The 17626-nt window shown below is 37.1% G+C and overlaps 1 protein-coding gene across 2 annotated transcripts in view; it reads right to left on the bottom strand.

Moving 5' to 3' along the window:
* LOC123524415 (TPR repeat-containing protein DDB_G0287407-like) overlaps window positions 1-17626 on the bottom strand; it is a 48280-nt gene that overhangs the window by 7661 nt on the left and 22993 nt on the right. For both annotated transcript variants that reach the window (XM_045302601.2, XM_053538881.1), the window contains 9 exons: window positions 14824-15011; window positions 13156-13325; window positions 11347-11518; window positions 7429-7564; window positions 6982-7110; window positions 6281-6399; window positions 3988-4120; window positions 3271-3387; window positions 2578-2721 (listed from right to left, as the gene is read on the bottom strand). In XM_045302601.2, the coding sequence (XP_045158536.2) occupies window positions 2578-2721; window positions 3271-3387; window positions 3988-4120; window positions 6281-6399; window positions 6982-7110; window positions 7429-7564; window positions 11347-11518; window positions 13156-13325; window positions 14824-15011 (1308 nt within the window). The remainder of the gene's footprint in view (window positions 1-2577; window positions 2722-3270; window positions 3388-3987; window positions 4121-6280; window positions 6400-6981; window positions 7111-7428; window positions 7565-11346; window positions 11519-13155; window positions 13326-14823; window positions 15012-17626) is intronic.

The following is a 17626-nucleotide window of genomic DNA, read 5'->3' on the forward strand; positions in this document are numbered from 1 at the left end:
ATATTTTCAATGCATTGTCTATATATTTACTGCCCTCATTGAATACATCTGTGCCTACCTCCTTGAATATTTTCAATGCATTGTCTATATATTTACTGCCCTCATTGAATACATCTGTGCCTACCTCCTTGAATAGTTTCAATGTCTTGTCTATATATTTACTGCCCTCATTGAATACATCTGTGACTACCTCCTTGAATATTTTCAATGCATTGTCTATACATTTACTGCCCTCACTGAATACATCTGTGCCTACCTCCTTGAATATTTTCAATGCATTGTCTATACATTTACTGCCCTCACTGAATACATCTGTGCCTACCTCCTTGAATATTTTCAATGCATTGTCTATACATTTACTGCCCTCACTGAATACATCTGTGCCTACCTCCTTGAATATTTTCAATGTCTTGTCTATACATTTACTGCCCTCACTGAATACATCTGTGCCTACCTCCTTGAATATTTTCAATGCATTGTCTATATATTTACTGCCCTCATTGAATACATCTGTGCCTACCTCCTTGAATATTTTCAATGTCTTGTCTATATATTTACTGCCCTCATCGAATACATCGGTGCCTACCTCCTTGAATATTTTCAATGCCTTGTCTATATATTTACTGCCCTCATCGAATACATCTGTGCCTACCTTCTTGAATATTTTCAATGTCTTGTCTATATATTTACTGCCCTCATCGAATACATCTGTGCCTACTTCCTTGAATATTTTCAATGCATTGTCTATAGATTTACTGCCCTCATTGAATACATCTGTGCCTACCTCCTTAAGTATTTTCAATGTCTTGTCTATATATTTATTGCTCGCACTGAGTACATATTCACCAAGTGCATCTGCACTTACTGGAATATTATTATTGCTCGCACTGAGTACATATTTCACCAAGTGCATCTGCACTTACTGGAATATTTTCAATGCCTTGTCTATATATTTACTGCCCTCAATGAATACATCTGTGCCTACCTCCTTGAATATTTTCAATGTCTTGTCTATATATTTACTGCCCTTATTGAATACATCTGTGTCTACCTCCTTGAATATTTTCAATGCCTTGTCTATATATTTACTGTCCTCATTGAATACATCTGTGCCTACTTCCTTGAATATTTTCAATGCCTCGTCTATATATTTACTGCCCTCATTGAATACATCTGTGCCTACCTCCTCGAATATTTTCAATGCATTGTCTATATATTTACTGCCCTCATTGAATACATCTGTGCCTACTTCCTTGAATATTTTCAATGTCTTGTCTATATATTTACTGTCCTCATTGAATACATCTGTGCCTACCTCCTCGAATATTTTCAATGCATTGTCTATATATTTACTGCCCTCATTGAATACATCTGTGCCTACCTCCTTGAATATTTTCAATGCATTGTCTATAGATTTGTTGTACTCATTGGGTGCACCTCTATCTACTGCTTGGATTTGTTTTATATTGTTGGCTTAATGTCAACCGACACACTAAAATGTCAAACAACAGCATTCTAGCTTTTCATGTGGTGCAATACCTGAGATGTCCCTCCTAGCAATATTTCAAGTACAGATGGGCACCTGTGTAGAATGACCAACCTTCAGCAAGCCAGCTGGATGGCTTCTTTACGTGAAAGAATTCTACATCCCAAGGTCCAGGAATGTTTTCGATCCCTTGTCCTAATATTTATTGTTGGATGGATGCATCTATACCTACCTTCTGGAATATTTTCAATGCCTTTAACTATATACTTATTGCCTTTACTCAGTGCATCTGTACCTACCTCCTAGAATATTTTCAATGCCTTGTCTATACATTTATTGCCTTCATTGAGTGCATCTGCACCTACCTCCTGGAATATTTTCAATGCCTTGTCCATATATTTATTGCCTTCATTGAGTGCATCTGTACCTACCTCCTGGAATATTTTCAATGCCTTGTCTATATATTTATTGCCTTCATTGAGTGCATCTGTACCTACCTCCTGGAATATTTTCAATGCCTTGTCTATATATTTATTGCCTTCATTGAGCGCAGCTGTACCTACCTCCTGGAATATTTTCAATGCCTTGTCCATATATTTATTGCCTTCATTGAGTGCATCTGCACCTACCTCCTGGAATATTTTCAATGCCTTGTCCATATATTTATTGCCTTCATTGAGTGCATCTGTACCTACCTCCTGGAATATTTTCAATGCCTTGTCTATATATTTACTGCCGTCATTGAGTGCATCTGTACCTACCTCCTGGAATATTTTCAATGCCTTGTCTATATATTTATTGCCTTCATTGAGTGCATCTGTACCTACCTCCTGGAATATTTTCAATGCCTTGTCTATATATTTATTGCCTTCATTGAGCGCAGCTGTAACTACCTCTTGGAACATTTTCAATTCCTTGTCTATATATTTTTTGCCTTCAATGAGGGCAGCTGTACCTACCTCCTGGAATATTTTCAATGCCTTGTCTATATATTTACTGCCTCCATCGAGTGCATCTGTACGTACTTCCTGGAATATTTTCAATGCCTTGTCTATATATTTACTGCCTTCACTGAGTGCATCTGTACCTACCTCCTGGAATATTTTCAATGCCTTGTCTATATATTTATTGCCTTCATTGAGAGCATCTGTGCCTGTAAGTTCTGGCCCACCACCACATGCTTCCCAACTTTCCATGTTAAATGCCAGCTTCATCAAGCTCATACCTAACTTGAACTGAAATAGTCAACAGTGAAAGCTAGAAGTAAGTACCAAAATTAAAATATTCAAAGATTTATACTGTAAAAAATGTTGCAATTATCACATGGCAGTACTAGTCAACTTAAATGTCTGCATGTAATCTTTGAAAAGATGTATGTTTCAATCACTAGTATTTGCACATAATCATATGTATTACTTTGTTCATTGACAGGTAGTATTCAGAATCATACAACAAGTTATACAAAACAAGCATATCTCCACAATGTTAAATTAATGTGAAATTCAATTCCTGCAAACAGTAAATGTGTATTTCATTAAAGAAATAATCTCCCATCATGATGGTATTTGTTGTTTTTCAGTAAGATTTGTGTCATACATACAATGGTTTAATTCAAGTCATTCATATATCACTCAGATGACAGATTTATTATCTTCAATATGCTGTTTTCAGAGTCACTTTTTTGCTGTTGAATCGTCAGCATTCTTCCATATAACAGTCAAAATCATTTAGTGAGTACTGTTCAGACATGTACCACTAACAAAGTGAACAGAAGCTGTACTTACTCTATGATATGTCCCTGGGAGTGTTTTCCGTAATGCTATAGACTTCCGGCCATAGTGAATGGTCTTACGTAAATCTGGTAGTTGACTAGGTGACACAAAATCATTCAGTTTTAATTTCTGAAATGTGAAACAATATCTTTCATCTTTTCATTACTCCTCTGTAATCTGGATTTTTCAAAGACCTGGACATTGCAAAATAAACTTTTGATCATATCTTCACGCTGATTTTCTTTCCCTTCCCTTATTTCATATTGGAAAAAAAGAGAGCACAAGTCACAGACAGGCTCTGTGACCGACTTTATGTAGGTAGTTTCTGTTTCTTTTGTTAGAACTTATGTCACACTAACATAATTTACATCATCTGGTAACTTTTTAAGCTTTTAGAGGTCCCAAGTCTAGTCAACTGACCTAACAACATGGCTACAGAGTTTCCCGTGTAAAGTGCACTATCTTTTATTGATACTCCTCCCTCACATTCAAGACCTTAAAGCAACGATATAAGGGTGTACACTAATATATCTATTTACTATGCAGGAATGTCATGCACAGTATCATTACTTAGAAATTTACCTCATCATAAATTTCGCCATGAGGGCATATAGTTCTACCATTCTATGAGGTTTAGCACCAACCTCCTTACCTCATCATAAATTTCTACCATGAGGGCATATACCGGTAGTTCTACCATTCTATGTGGTCAAGCACCAAGTTCCTTACCTCATCATAAATTTCTGCCATAAGGGCATACAGTTCTACCATTCTATGTGGTCTAGCACCAAGTTCCTTCTCCTCTATCTTCAGTGCTGTCTTCAACAACTCCAGGGCTTCATGGTATTTCCCTGCCTGAATTCTGAATAACAAATATTCTACTACTTTCTTCAACCGCCCATAGCATATCATTTTGTAGAACTCATAATTGGTACTGGTTATATGCAATTTTAACAAGAGCTCGTAGAACACGAAATGCCCCCCTTGATGCATTCAGTAAATAAGGAACAAAAAGTACTTGGTCACTGTGCACTGGACGTTTGACATACTGACCTCAAATCAATAAATCAACTAGAAGATGCTTTTGTAGAAAAGCGCATGTCTCCCCCATTGCATAGTCGTATAGGCAAGAAGTCAATAGGGGACAGGAGCGTAAGTCAAAGAGACACTGATGGTTGGCTGAAATAGGGATCACCTACTTGGCATGTCCAATCATCCCACTAAGTTTCAACATTTAGGGCCTAGCAGTTCTCAAGTTATGAATTGGAAAAGGTTTTCCATGTTCAGGCTCCTGTGACCTTGACCTTTGATCAAGTGACCCCAATATCAGTAGGGGTCATCTACTCAGCATGTCCAATCATCCTAATAAGTTTCAACATTCTGGGTCAAGTGGTTCTCAAGTTACTGATTGGAAAATATTTTCTATGTTCAGCCCCTGTGACCTTGACCTCTGATGGAGTGACCCTAAAAACATTAGGGGTCATCTGCTCTGTACGTCCTTTCGCCCTATGAAGATTGCGGTTCTAGGTCAAATGGTTTTCAAGTTATTGACCAGAAATGAATTTCAATGTTCTGTCTGCTGTGACCTTGACCTTTAATAGTGACCCCAAAATCAATAAGGGTCATCTACTCTGCAAGTCTAATCATCCTATGAAGTTTCAACATTCTGGATTAAGTGGTTCTCAAGTTATTGATCAGAAATTGTTTTCAATGTTCAGGCCCCTGTGACTTTGACCTTTGATGGAGTGACCCCCAAAACGATAGGGGTCATCTACTCCATAAGCCCTGCCACCCTTTGAAGTCTATTGGTTCTAGGTCAAATGGTTCTCTAGTTATTGACTGGAAATGAATTACCATGTTCTGTCCACTGTGACCTTGACCTTTAACAGAGTGACCCCAAAATCTATGTCTAATCATCCTATGAAGTTTCAACATTCTGGGTCAAGTGGTTCTCAAGTTATTGATCGGAAATGGTTTTCCAAGTTCAGGCTCCTGTGATCTTGGCCTTAAACAGAGTGACCTCAAAATCAATAGGGGTGTCATCTACTCTGCATGTCCAATCGTCCTAAGAAGTTTCAACATTCTGGGTCAAGTGGTTCTCTAGTTATTGATTGGAAATGGTTTTCCATGTTCAGGCCCTTGTGACCTTGACCTTGAACAGAGTGACCCCAAAATCATTAGGGGTCATCTACTCTGCAAGACCAATCATCCTATGAAGTTTCAACATTCTAGGTGAAGTGATTCTCAAGTTATTGATCGGAAATGGTTTTCCATGTTCAGGCCCCTGTGACCTTGACCTTTGATGGAGTGACCCCAAAAACAATAGGGGTCGTCTACTCCATAACCTCTGCCAACCTATGAAGTCTGAAGGTTCTAGGTCAAATGGTTCTTCAGTTATTGATCGGAAATGAAGTGTGACGGACGAACAGGGCAAAAACAGTATGTCTCAGAGACATAATAATTATGGGTCATTTACCAGTCATAAGTGACCTCCCTATCAAATGTGATCTTAGACCAAAGCATTCTCTAGTTATTTGGCAAAAAAAGGTCTGTTGTTCTGGGACACTGTGACCTTGACCTTTGACCTACTGATCTCAAAATCAATATGGGTCATTTGCTGGTCATGATCAATCTCCCTATCAACTTTCATGATCCTAGGCCCAAGCGTTCTCGAGTTATCTTCCGGAACCGATTGGTCTATGGACCGACCAACGTACTGACCGACATCTGCAAAACAATATACCCCTCCTTCTTTGAAGGAGGGGGGGGGGGGGGGGGGGATAAAAATGTATTTTCACCATAAATTATCAATAGAATACATGTTTCCCTTTATTTCCGTCATATAACAACAAGTTCTTAACAAAGACTACCTCCCTACATGCAAAAGCAAAGCAGAGCAGGTGGTATAAGGTGCATGGCTGGGGAACCCCTCAGGCTCTCCCATGGGATTTAACTAACCAATCCTGAACCTAATGTCAAATCAAAATACCAACATTATTTTACAAATACAATAGCAACTTACACAACTCTGCAAACTTTCTCGTATCTGATAGAGACAGCCTCCTCATTGACGTTATCATCCTCCTCAAACTTCGTCAATGCTTCGTCATACTGCGATATCATATCAGATGCACTACCAACCTACAATGTATAGTAAGCATTCAAGTAAATATCTGACAGATTCTGCTCTTCATCTGTGATATTAAACGACAGATGTGAAAATTCCATGACCTTGAAGACTAGAGTTTTAAGTGGCTTCTAAATGTTTTTTTCCATATGAACTGGCAAGCACTATTTTTGGGAACAGTGACTATAAAATTTAATAAAGATACTACATAATTATGTGATGCAGATGTAAGTCTAAATGGCCATAAATCTTGTCTCTCTCAAGCAATCTGACTGAAACCTGCATCATCGTATTTCCCTATAATAGTTCAACATTTCTACCATGCTTTATCAAACTACTCCAAACCATGCCAAAGATGTGGCTTCAAACAGACAGATGGACAGAAAGAAGGACAGATGAAGACGACCTGGCCTGAAGGAAAATTTCAAAACTGTACTCTCATCCTTGGCAGGGGATAATAATCTTCTAGCATTTAGAAGCTTTACACATCCCCAACCACACAAACATAACCTCACTTTTCTCCAGAATGCAAGAAGTTCTGAGCTGATCTCTTCATTGTCATCAAACACTCCTCAGCCGCACACCTACAATCTTACCTTTCTCCAGAATGCAAGAAGTTCCGAGCTGAACTCTTCATTGTAAAGTACATCAAACACCCGCCAGTCACACAGACATTTACTCAGTCCATACTTGTCTTCTAAGCATACCAGCTGATATGGATATTCCTAAAGCATGTGAAAGATGTCTGATAAATCTACTTTACATGTACTTTGATTTGGATAAAATTTTCATTACCAGTATAACGTGAGCAAAATAATATGCCCTCTTCTTCAAAGGTTGGCATAATAATCAATTCTTATCTCATTGAATAATAGCCAGTCAATAAGCTTTTACTGCAATTGAAATGGTTCATTCTGAACTTAAACAAATCACAAACATTTCTGCAAAGTAAGTGTCATCTATTTCTGCTTAATGGTAAGATTAGAGTTACAATGTTTCTGTTAGGCAATCTGACTCATAAAATGCAAAATACCAGAAATTACCTCTACAAATCTATCTACATTTTCTACATTTTCGAAAAAGTCTGCCAGCTTTTTATGCCACCAGTTATACACAATAGGACGTTCCTCCTCCACTTCAATATTTTCATCAACTTTTTCATCTTTCTTTTGAAAATATCTGAAGGAGAAAAAAAACTTGGAAATGTATTAATGAAATAACAGATAAGAGGAATCAGTGTGTACATTTGCTTTATTGAGTGTTCTATAATTAACAGTCTATTCTACACTCACTACCATCAACACTGGCCTCGGGTATGAGTATGTAATACATTTCTATAATCTATGTTCTACTTACCTATGCCTAAAACAACTTCATTTAATGTTCTACATTAAACATTTATTCCACTTTCACTACTGTATCAAAATGACTGAAGTATCTATGCACTCCTTACTTATGTCAAACAGCTTGATCTGGGTCCTGCTGTAAAAGTTTATCCTGCCCTAAAACCTCTCTCCATATGGCCTCGCTTACAGAAATATGTAAAACATTTTTTATAATTTATGTTCTCCTTACCTATTTCTAACAGCCTGTGTTCTATGATAAAAATCAATTCTTCCATCACTAGTCCTAATAAACCTCATGTATGGCTGATATATAAAAAGCAGTTCTATTATCTTTTCCTCGCCTATGTCTAGCAGCTCAGTTTTATTCTGCACTTATCACTATCAACTTTAAAACTGCAAAAATCATGTTTGGCCTATAACTTTGTTGTACTATGTCAGATTTTGAAATAACCTTGCACGAATGACCACCATAGCAAAACAATGTGCTGCCCTACCTTAAAGTCAAGTTCACACTTAAAGGTCAAAGATTCAAGGTCATTTTTCCTGTCTCCTCTAAAAAAATTTTATTCATGCATGGATATTCAAATAATTAAGCTAAAATATTCACCGTAACAAGACAATGTGTCACATGCAAGATTGTCCAGTCTCTAAACTTTTGTATAAAGAGATGAATATTCAATTTCCTTGGCTCAAACTTTTACAATAACTAGACAATGTGTTACATGCAAGTTAAAGATCAAGATCACCTTTAGAGGTCATAACTTAATTTTTCTTGTCTAGTACATAATTTCTTTGTTTTTGTTTTCATAGATGGGTATTCAAGTGATTTGGCACAAACATGCATCATTATAAGATTATGTGTCATGTCCAACACTTAGTCTGATAGCTCAAAGGTCAAGGTTACACTTAGAGGCCAAAGATTTTATGTGTTATGTCCTCTTTTTGTCATCTAGCCTATAACTATTATACATATACAAGGACATTCAAATGACTTGGTACAAACTTTCACCGAAACAAGGTGATGTAACATTTAATCATTTAATGATGAAATAAATAGGTCTGACAAATTACCTTTTTCAGTCCTGAAGTTCAGTATACCTATTGTCAAAGTGCCATGAAAGGACTCTGACTTTTGTGTCATAATATCACATAGTAGGGGCATCGGTGTCATAAGGACACATTCCAAGTTTTAATCTATGATGGTAACACTACAGTATGTAAAGCATTTTTATGTGTTCCTTACTAATGTCTTAACAGCTTTAGCGAGTGTTCTATAATAAAAGTCAATCCTGCATTCACCACTGAGTTACATAAAGCATCTCTATAATCTATGTTTTCCTTACCTATGCCTAAAATAGATTTACCAAGTGTTCTGTCATAACTGCTGTCCTCCATATGACCTCAGACTGAAGTATGTAATGCATTTCTATAATCACTGTTTTTACCTATGTCTAACAGCTTTACTGAGTGTATATGTTTTCCTTACCTATGTCTAACAGCTTACTGAGTGTTCTATGACCTCATAGACTGTAGTATGTAATTCATTTCTATTATATTTGTTCTCCTTACCTATGTCTAACAGCTTTACTGAGTGTTCTATGACCTCATAGACTGAAGTATGTAATTCATTTTTATAATATATGTTTTCCTTACCTATGTCTAACAGTTTTACTGAGTGTTCCATGACCTCATAGACTGAAGTATGTAATATTCATTTCTATGTTCTCCTTACCTATGTCTAACAGCTTTACTGAGAGTTCTATGACCTCATAGACTGAAGTATGTAATTCATTTCTATGTTCTCCTTACCTATGTCTAACAGCTTTACTGAGAGTTCTATGACCTCATAGACTGAAGTATGTAATTCATTTCTATGTTCTCCTTACCTATGTCTAACAGTTTTACTGAGGGTTCTATGACCTCATAGACTGAAGTATGTAATTCATTTCTATGTTCTCCATACCTATGTCTAACAGTTTTACTGAGGGTTCTATGACCTCATAGACTGAAGTATGTAATTCATTTCTATGTTCTCCTTACCTATGTCTAACAGCTTTACTGAGGGTTCTATGACCTCATAGACTGAAGTATGTAATTCATTTCTGTGTTCTCCTTACCGACCTCATAGACTGAAGTATGTAATTCATTTCTATGTTCTCCTTTCCGACCTCATAGACTGAAGTATGTAATTCATTTTTATGTTCTCCTTTCCGACCTCATAGACTGAAGTATGTAATTCATTTCTATGTTCTCCTTACCTATGTCTAACAGCTTTACTGAGGGTTCTATGACCTCATAGACTGAAGTATGTAATTCATTTCTATGTTCACCTTACCTATGTCTAACAGCTTTACTGAGAGTTCTATGACCTCATAGACTGAAGTATGTAATTCATTTCTATGTTCTCCTTACCTATGTCTAACAGCTTTACTGAGGGTTCTATGACCTCATAGACTGAAGTATGTAATTCATTTCTATGTTCTCCTTACCTATGTCTAACAGCTTTACTGAGTGTTCTATGACCTCATAGACTGAAGTATGTAATTCATTTCTATGTTCTCCTTACCTATGTCTAACAGCTTTACTGAGGGTTCTATGACCTCATAGACTGAAGTATGTAATTCATTTCTATGTTCTCCTTACCTATGTCTAACAGCTTTACTGAGAGTTCTATGACCTCATAGACTGAAGTATGTAATTCATTTCTATGTTCTCCTTACCTATGTCTAACAGCTTTACTGAAGGTTCTATGACCTCATAGACTGAAGTATGTAATTCATTTCTATGTTCTCCTTACCTATGTCTAACAGCTTTACTGAGTGTTCTATGACCTCATAGACTGAAGAATGTAATTCATTTCTATGTTCTCCTTACCTATGTCTAACAGTTTTACTGAGTGTTCTATGACCTCATAGACTGAAGTATGTAATTCATTTCTATGTTCTCCTTACCGACCTCATAGACTGAAGTATGTAATTCATTTCTATGTTCTCCTTACCTATGTCTAACAGCTTTACTGAGGGTTCTATGACCTCATAGACTGAAGTATGTAATTCATTTCTATGTTCTCCTTACCGACCTCATAGACTGAAGTATGTAATTCATTTCTATGTTCTCCTTACCGACCTCATAGACTGAAGTATGTAATTCATTTCTATGTTCTCCTTACCTATGTCTAACAGTTTTACTGAGGGTTCTATGACCTCATAGACTGAAGTATGTAATTCATTTCTATGTTCTCCTTACCGACCTCATAGACTGATGTATGTAATTCATTTCTATGTTCTCCTTACCTATGTCTAACAGCTTTATTGAGTGTTCTATGACCTCATAGACTGTAGTATGTAATTCATTTCTATGTTCTCCTTACCTATGTCTAACAGCTTTACTGAGAGTTCTATGACCTCATAGACTGAAGTATGTAATTCATTTCTATGTTCTCCTTACCCATGTCTAAAAGTTTTACTGAGGGTTCTATGACCTCACAGACTGAAGTATGTAATTCATTTCTATTATATATGTTCTCCTTACCTATATCTTACAGCTTTACTGAGTGTTCAATGACCTCATATACTGAAGTATGTAATTCATTTCTATAATCTATGTTCTCTTTACCTATGTCTTACAGCTTTACTGAGTGTTCTGTGATAGAAGTCTATCCTGCCCTCGCTACTGTCCCCATACGGCCTCAGGTATGGCTGGAGAATATGGAATACTCGAGACCATTTACTGTCAGACAGGTATCCTATATGCTTTTTTGTCTCTTTCTCTGAAGTCTCCTTCTCATCTGTGCAAATTAATCATAAAATAAATATGAAACAAAAGATGTATACACTGTTCATCTTATATCAAATACATACAAGATTTTTCTCTATATTATATATAGTAAAACTATCAATAAACCATAACTGCAGTAAAAATAGTCACAGCGAAACATTCTTCCTTTATGGGCAACTGCACATCAAGCTTGTTCATCTGTAAAAGTTTGAAACAAATCAGGCTAATAGTGTTTGAGGAGTTGGACATACAAGATTTTCCTCTATATTATATCAGGGATCAGCCTACAAGGCGATTTGAGCGATATCGTCGCTTTAAAGTCGGCCACTTCGCCTAATTATCGCCTCCGGGCGAAATCCAAATCGCCGAGTTTTTCAGCGAGTTATTATCTGTTTACTTAAAGTTGCAAAACTTGATGCATATTCTAGATTAAATTATCGATAAATCCATAGTCAACCCCGCCTACTCGCCTGTCAAACTTCAGCCAATCGTAGCGTTAATATCTAACAGTGTCAATCGATAATATTGTAAGCCGCCGCCATTTTGAAAATTTTCAATCGGCGTGTAAAAAGCCGATAAACTTAACGAGAGCATGATTTTATGCAACAATTGTATATTATTCTTTCATTTTATTAAAGGTTACTTCAAAAATTATTTCAATTACCATAATTACGGTCAATTTCTGTAAATGAACGTCTCGGGTACTGTGGATAAAAAATGATTTCGCGGACGTCAGAACTGCCGTACAAAATATTGTAAAAAGATCGCCATTACTACGAGTTTGGTATTATTTTCGAAAAAATAATAAATGAATAAATTAAATGTATAAATCTGAACAAATTGGTGCAAAAATCGGGCATTATAAAAGTACGAGAATCGAAACATTAATAAAATTTTTCACGCCGTTTTGATCGTGCACCTGTTAAAATTACGAATTTCGGACATGTAAATTTCGGATAAAAATTTAAAGGCGACTTTTTCATAGCTAAGTTTATACTTTATTTAGAAATTCATGAAAATGATAATGCAAGAATCAATTTCCTTAAATAATTACTGTTTATAAGTTACAGCTAGACCCACAGAAAGTGGATATATATAGGCAAGAAACTGAATGCTATGTCGATTCTTCTCCTTAAATTTCTCAACTTCTCCCTAAATTCTGTGGAGGGAGAAGTCACTTCTCCCTAAAATTTTGACTTAGGCTGATCCCTGTATATATAGTAAAACTATCAATAAACCATAACTGCTGTAAAAATAGTCACAGCGAAACATTCTTCCTTTATGGTCAACTGCACATCAAGCTTGTTCATCTGTAAAAGTTTGAAACAAATCAGGCTAATAGTGTTTGAGGACTTGGACATACAAGATTTTCCTCTATATTATATATAGTAAAACTATCAATAAACCATAACTGCAGTAAAAATAGTCACAGCGAAACATTCTTCCTTTATGGTCATCTGCACATCAAGCTTGTTCATCTGTAAAAGTTTGGAACAAATCAGGCTAATATAGTGGAAGGAGTTGACACAAGATTTCGGGATGTACAAGAGGACATACTGGTATTCAGGGTTAAAATGGATGTCTGTTGTTTCAGGTTAAGGAAGTTTATTATAATCATAAATACAATTCAGTGCCTGTCAAACTGACCTTTTTCATCAAAAGGAGCTGGTGGCATGAGTTTGTCCTCGTCAGCAAGGATGTGACGAAGCTCAGACTCAAGCAGTCCAGCAGCCGAGGCTTCCAGTAGACAAAGTGTTGCCACAATCAGGGTACCTCCAGACTCACCCTCAAACCTCCTCAGCAGCTCTTCTAGCAAGCTGAAATTTAGTAAATTAGAAAAAATTCTTCATATTATAGCATTTAATCTGGCATATGCAGAACAGTTATTTATTTATTTGGGTTTTACGGCGCACCAACACAGTAAAGGTTATATGGCGCCAAACAGGACTACAAATTTTGGTTTCACATCTCATTTACATCAAAATAAAAACATGAGGTATGGAATCAAAATTTGCATACCTGCTGGAATCACAGAGTTACAGCAAAACCAAGTGTTAAGACCCTATTAGTTAGTGATGGGCCGACAATCGGCGACAATCGAATAATCGTCGGCTTTGCATTCATGAGCACGATCGCCGACTTCACTTTTTCCCTGACCGATTAATTACTTGGCACCCTAAACGAATCATTTAGTTGTTTCTGACCTTTTTCTTTCTGGTATTTACGGTTCTTTGGGGGCAGTTATGCCAAGGGAAACTACTCTACGTAAAATGGCTTACTCCAAAGTCTCGAAAGAAACTGAAGTCATCTGTGATCACCCAGATTTTGGAAGATATATGGCTTTTGCAAAATTAAGTCGGGAAAACCAACAACCTTAACTCTTGACATTAGTATGGCAGTATGTATTGCATGCCGTAAGACTTACGCAAGCATATTAGCAAAGGAATTTTCATTTTTGGCTTTTGTGGAATTGAAATAATTCCAGTCGTTAACTAAGGATTAATAAATAAGTTTAATTTAATAACAATATCTCTGGAAAAGTCCCTTGTGAAATTAAGACAAGTACCTGATTTGAAGTTTACTATCTTCACAAATACTTTACATTTATGCTATTAACTTACTCATGTTTATGAAGGAATACAAAAGAAATAGGATATTTGTTGTCTGTGTGGTTCATCTTTTTAAGTAATGACATAAAACATACACTGTGAGATGAATTTATAGATACGCAACTAAAGCAACCGATTATCCAATTATATCCGATTAATCGAATCGGTTGGCTTGTCCGATTATGCCGATTAATCGGTTGGCAAATCTAACCGATTTGCCCATCACTACTATTAGTCACCTCTTACGATCATGCAAAGGTAGGGCAGTGGTTCCAATTCTTTTCATACACAGATCGTCCCAGAACCACATGGGGCATATGCAGAACAGGATGTTTGGCTTCCAATAAAATGCTTGAATCCAGTAAGAAAAGTCTGTTTTTTAATCTGTTTTTGTTTCTAAAGGATCAAAGAGCTACAATATGTATGACTGTATTTTTTTCTATACACTCAACAGAATATTCCACAAAATGACAGGCACCAGGGCTTGTTGGCTACTACTGTAACTAAATTTAAATGGAGTGAAAGCCCAGACTGGAAATTACATTTTTAAAGAGCAAAGGCTGTGCCGAAAATCACTGAAATGGAATTTGTTGAAAGTGCACAATGAGTTTAGGATATTGCACAGGCACTTCAACTAAGTTTATCAGTTCCTTAAAACTATTCAGAAATAAACTAAAACTGTTGCAAAAACTACAAGTTAACCTACTTGAGAATACCATCTGGTAGACAGTTGATTCTCTCATCGACCGCCCCACTCCGACTGTACTGACACAGTTCCTCACACGCCACTGTCAGCCAGAGCGGGTTCTCGGAAGACGTGTGTGCCAACAATTTCTCTATCTGAGATGAGGACATTCTTCTGTTATACTTGGTCATCATTTCTCTCACTATTGCCTGTAAATCATATACAAGTACTTAATCTGTAAATTGCAATTTCAAATCAGTTTTTCATGCAAAGAGTTTAATGAAAGACAATAGAATTATCTTAGAACAAGGCAGTCTGAAAGACAGCTACATCCCCCCGCCACTGCTATGGATAGTGAAAGCGTAAAACTTTGATTTTAGCTGTGACCTTTACCTTGAACTGACATGGCTGACTCATGAATTCTGCACAACTTCTTGATGAGGTGATCATTTGACCCAAGTTTCATGAAAATCCTTCAAGGGGTTTAGGAGATACAGAGCTGAAACCTTTGACCTTCAGTTGTGACCTTGACCTTGAGTTGACATGGCTGACTCATGAGTTCTTGATGAGGTGATCATTTGACCCAAGTTTGATGAAAATCCTTCAAGGGGTTTAGGAGATACAGAGTGGACACAAAATGGAAGGCTAAAACCTTAGACCCTTAGTTGTGACCTTGACCTTGAGCTGGCATGATTGACTCATAAATTCTGCACATCGTTTTGATAAGGTAATTATTTTACCCAAGTTTTATAAAATTCCTTCAAGGGGTTTAGGAGATATAGGGCGGACACGAAATGGAAGGTTCAAACCTTTGACCTTGAGTTGTGACCTTGACCTTGAGCCGACATGGCTGACTCATAAGTTCTGCACATTGCCTTGATGAGGTGATCGTTTGACCCAAATTTGATGAAAGTACCTTCAAGTAGTTTAGGAGATATAGAGCGGACACAAAATGGAAGGCTCAAACCTTTGACCCTAAGTTGTGACCTTGACCTTGAGCCGGCATGACTGACTCATGGGTTCTGCACATCGTCTTGATGAGGTGATCATTTGACCCAAATTTGATAAAATTCCTTCAAGGGGTTTAGGAGATATAGAGCGGACACAAAATGGAAGGCTCAAACCTTTGACCTCGAGTTGTGACCTTGACCTTGAGCCGACAAGGCTGACCCATGGGTTCTGCATATCGTCTTGATGAGGTGATCATTTGACCCAAGTGTCGTGGAGACATTAAATGAAGACAAAAGTGTTGTCCGTTTTACGTTGACTGTTTACTTCATAGACCGGAAGAACAACAAGTGACATACAGGACGTCATAACAAAACAACAAAAGAGCACGTTACTTAAACGTGACGCCAAGAATGGCGGGTCATTAAATATACAGGTTACTTAACGTGACACTCGGGGGCCGCAAAGCTTAAATTCAGACTAAATACATGAATAAAGTAATTACATAGTAAATCTACTTTAAAGCTGTCTCAATAATAATAGTGTATCATATAAAATTTGAAAGTCTAGTAAGATTAAATTTGGTAGAGTCAATTTTGTAATAAATCACAGTTTTGCTATAGATAATTATATCCGTTTGAATAAATGAAGTTACTAACATTATTTCACTGCAATCACTGGAAATGTAATTGAATAAGTAGTATATGTACATCGCTGAGTAATTTAAGTGTCCATATAATCACATGTCATGGCACGTGAAACGAATCACGTGTATAAAGTTATTTCAACTCGAGTGGATACAACTTGGCAATGGGTCGCATGGTAACACCTCGCCTGGATCTGATACGGGCTGCTTAGATAAGACCATCTCTACCAGTGACAATGTCCTCTATGACGCCAAGGGACCAGCGATTTCTCGGAAGGTTATTGTCATGTATTTGCATTACGTCTCCAACCGTAACAGTATCGCCATGATTGCCAGACATCTTATGAAACTGTCGCAAAGATGTGAGATATTCATGCTTCCATCTCGACCAAAAGTGTTCAATTGTTGCAGACTTAAACCTGTAAAGTTTGTCTGCAGAATTGTGGGAAATGTCGTCTGCTGTGGCTTCTTGATTGTCTGGGTAAACAAGGGGGGTAATTCTGCGCCCATATAGCAGATGGGAAGGGGTAAGAGGTTCCTCATCAGTGGGGTCTGTAGAAATGTGCGTGAGTGGGCGGTCATTGACTTTTAAACAGTCTGTACTAGAGTGTTCTCCCTTACAATACACACATGTCTGTACTTTTGTATATTTCGCACTAGATTTTTCTTTATTCTTTTTCTCCGGTCTGCGGATGTCAGATCTGGTCAGAAAGGATGCTGTCGCAAACACTTCTTGCGGGGTATTCAATGCATTTCCGGCGTCTAGAATATTCACTTCGTTCAATATACACCGCATTAAGTCATTTAAACACCAAGACTGTGTTCCGTACGCATGTGTAATGTTCGTTCTCACTTCCGGTGATAACTTCTGAAGGATGACGGGAGTGAGGAGTGATCCGTATGTACTCTCGTTCTGGCCTAATGAATCAAGTCCCCTAATATGTCTCCGTGGTATCATAGAACTTTCTCAGACTGGTTACTGTATACACAGGGGCTGGAACTTCTAGCAATGTTTTCATATATGTTTGTATAATTTTATCTCTCTGTCCATACCTTTCGTGTAACAGAGACACTGCTTTGTCATAGTTAATATTAGTTAAAGAAAAACCTGCTATAATCTGTACAGCTTCTCCTCTTAAGGACAACTTCAGATAATTGAATTTCTGTACACCACTCAGTGACGGGTTCGTGTGAACAGCTGACTCGTACGAATCCCAGAATGACTGCCAG

This window comes from Mercenaria mercenaria, chromosome 3 (genome assembly GCF_021730395.1).
Source record: "Mercenaria mercenaria strain notata chromosome 3, MADL_Memer_1, whole genome shotgun sequence".
Classification (NCBI taxonomy): Eukaryota; Metazoa; Mollusca; class Bivalvia; order Venerida; family Veneridae; genus Mercenaria; species Mercenaria mercenaria.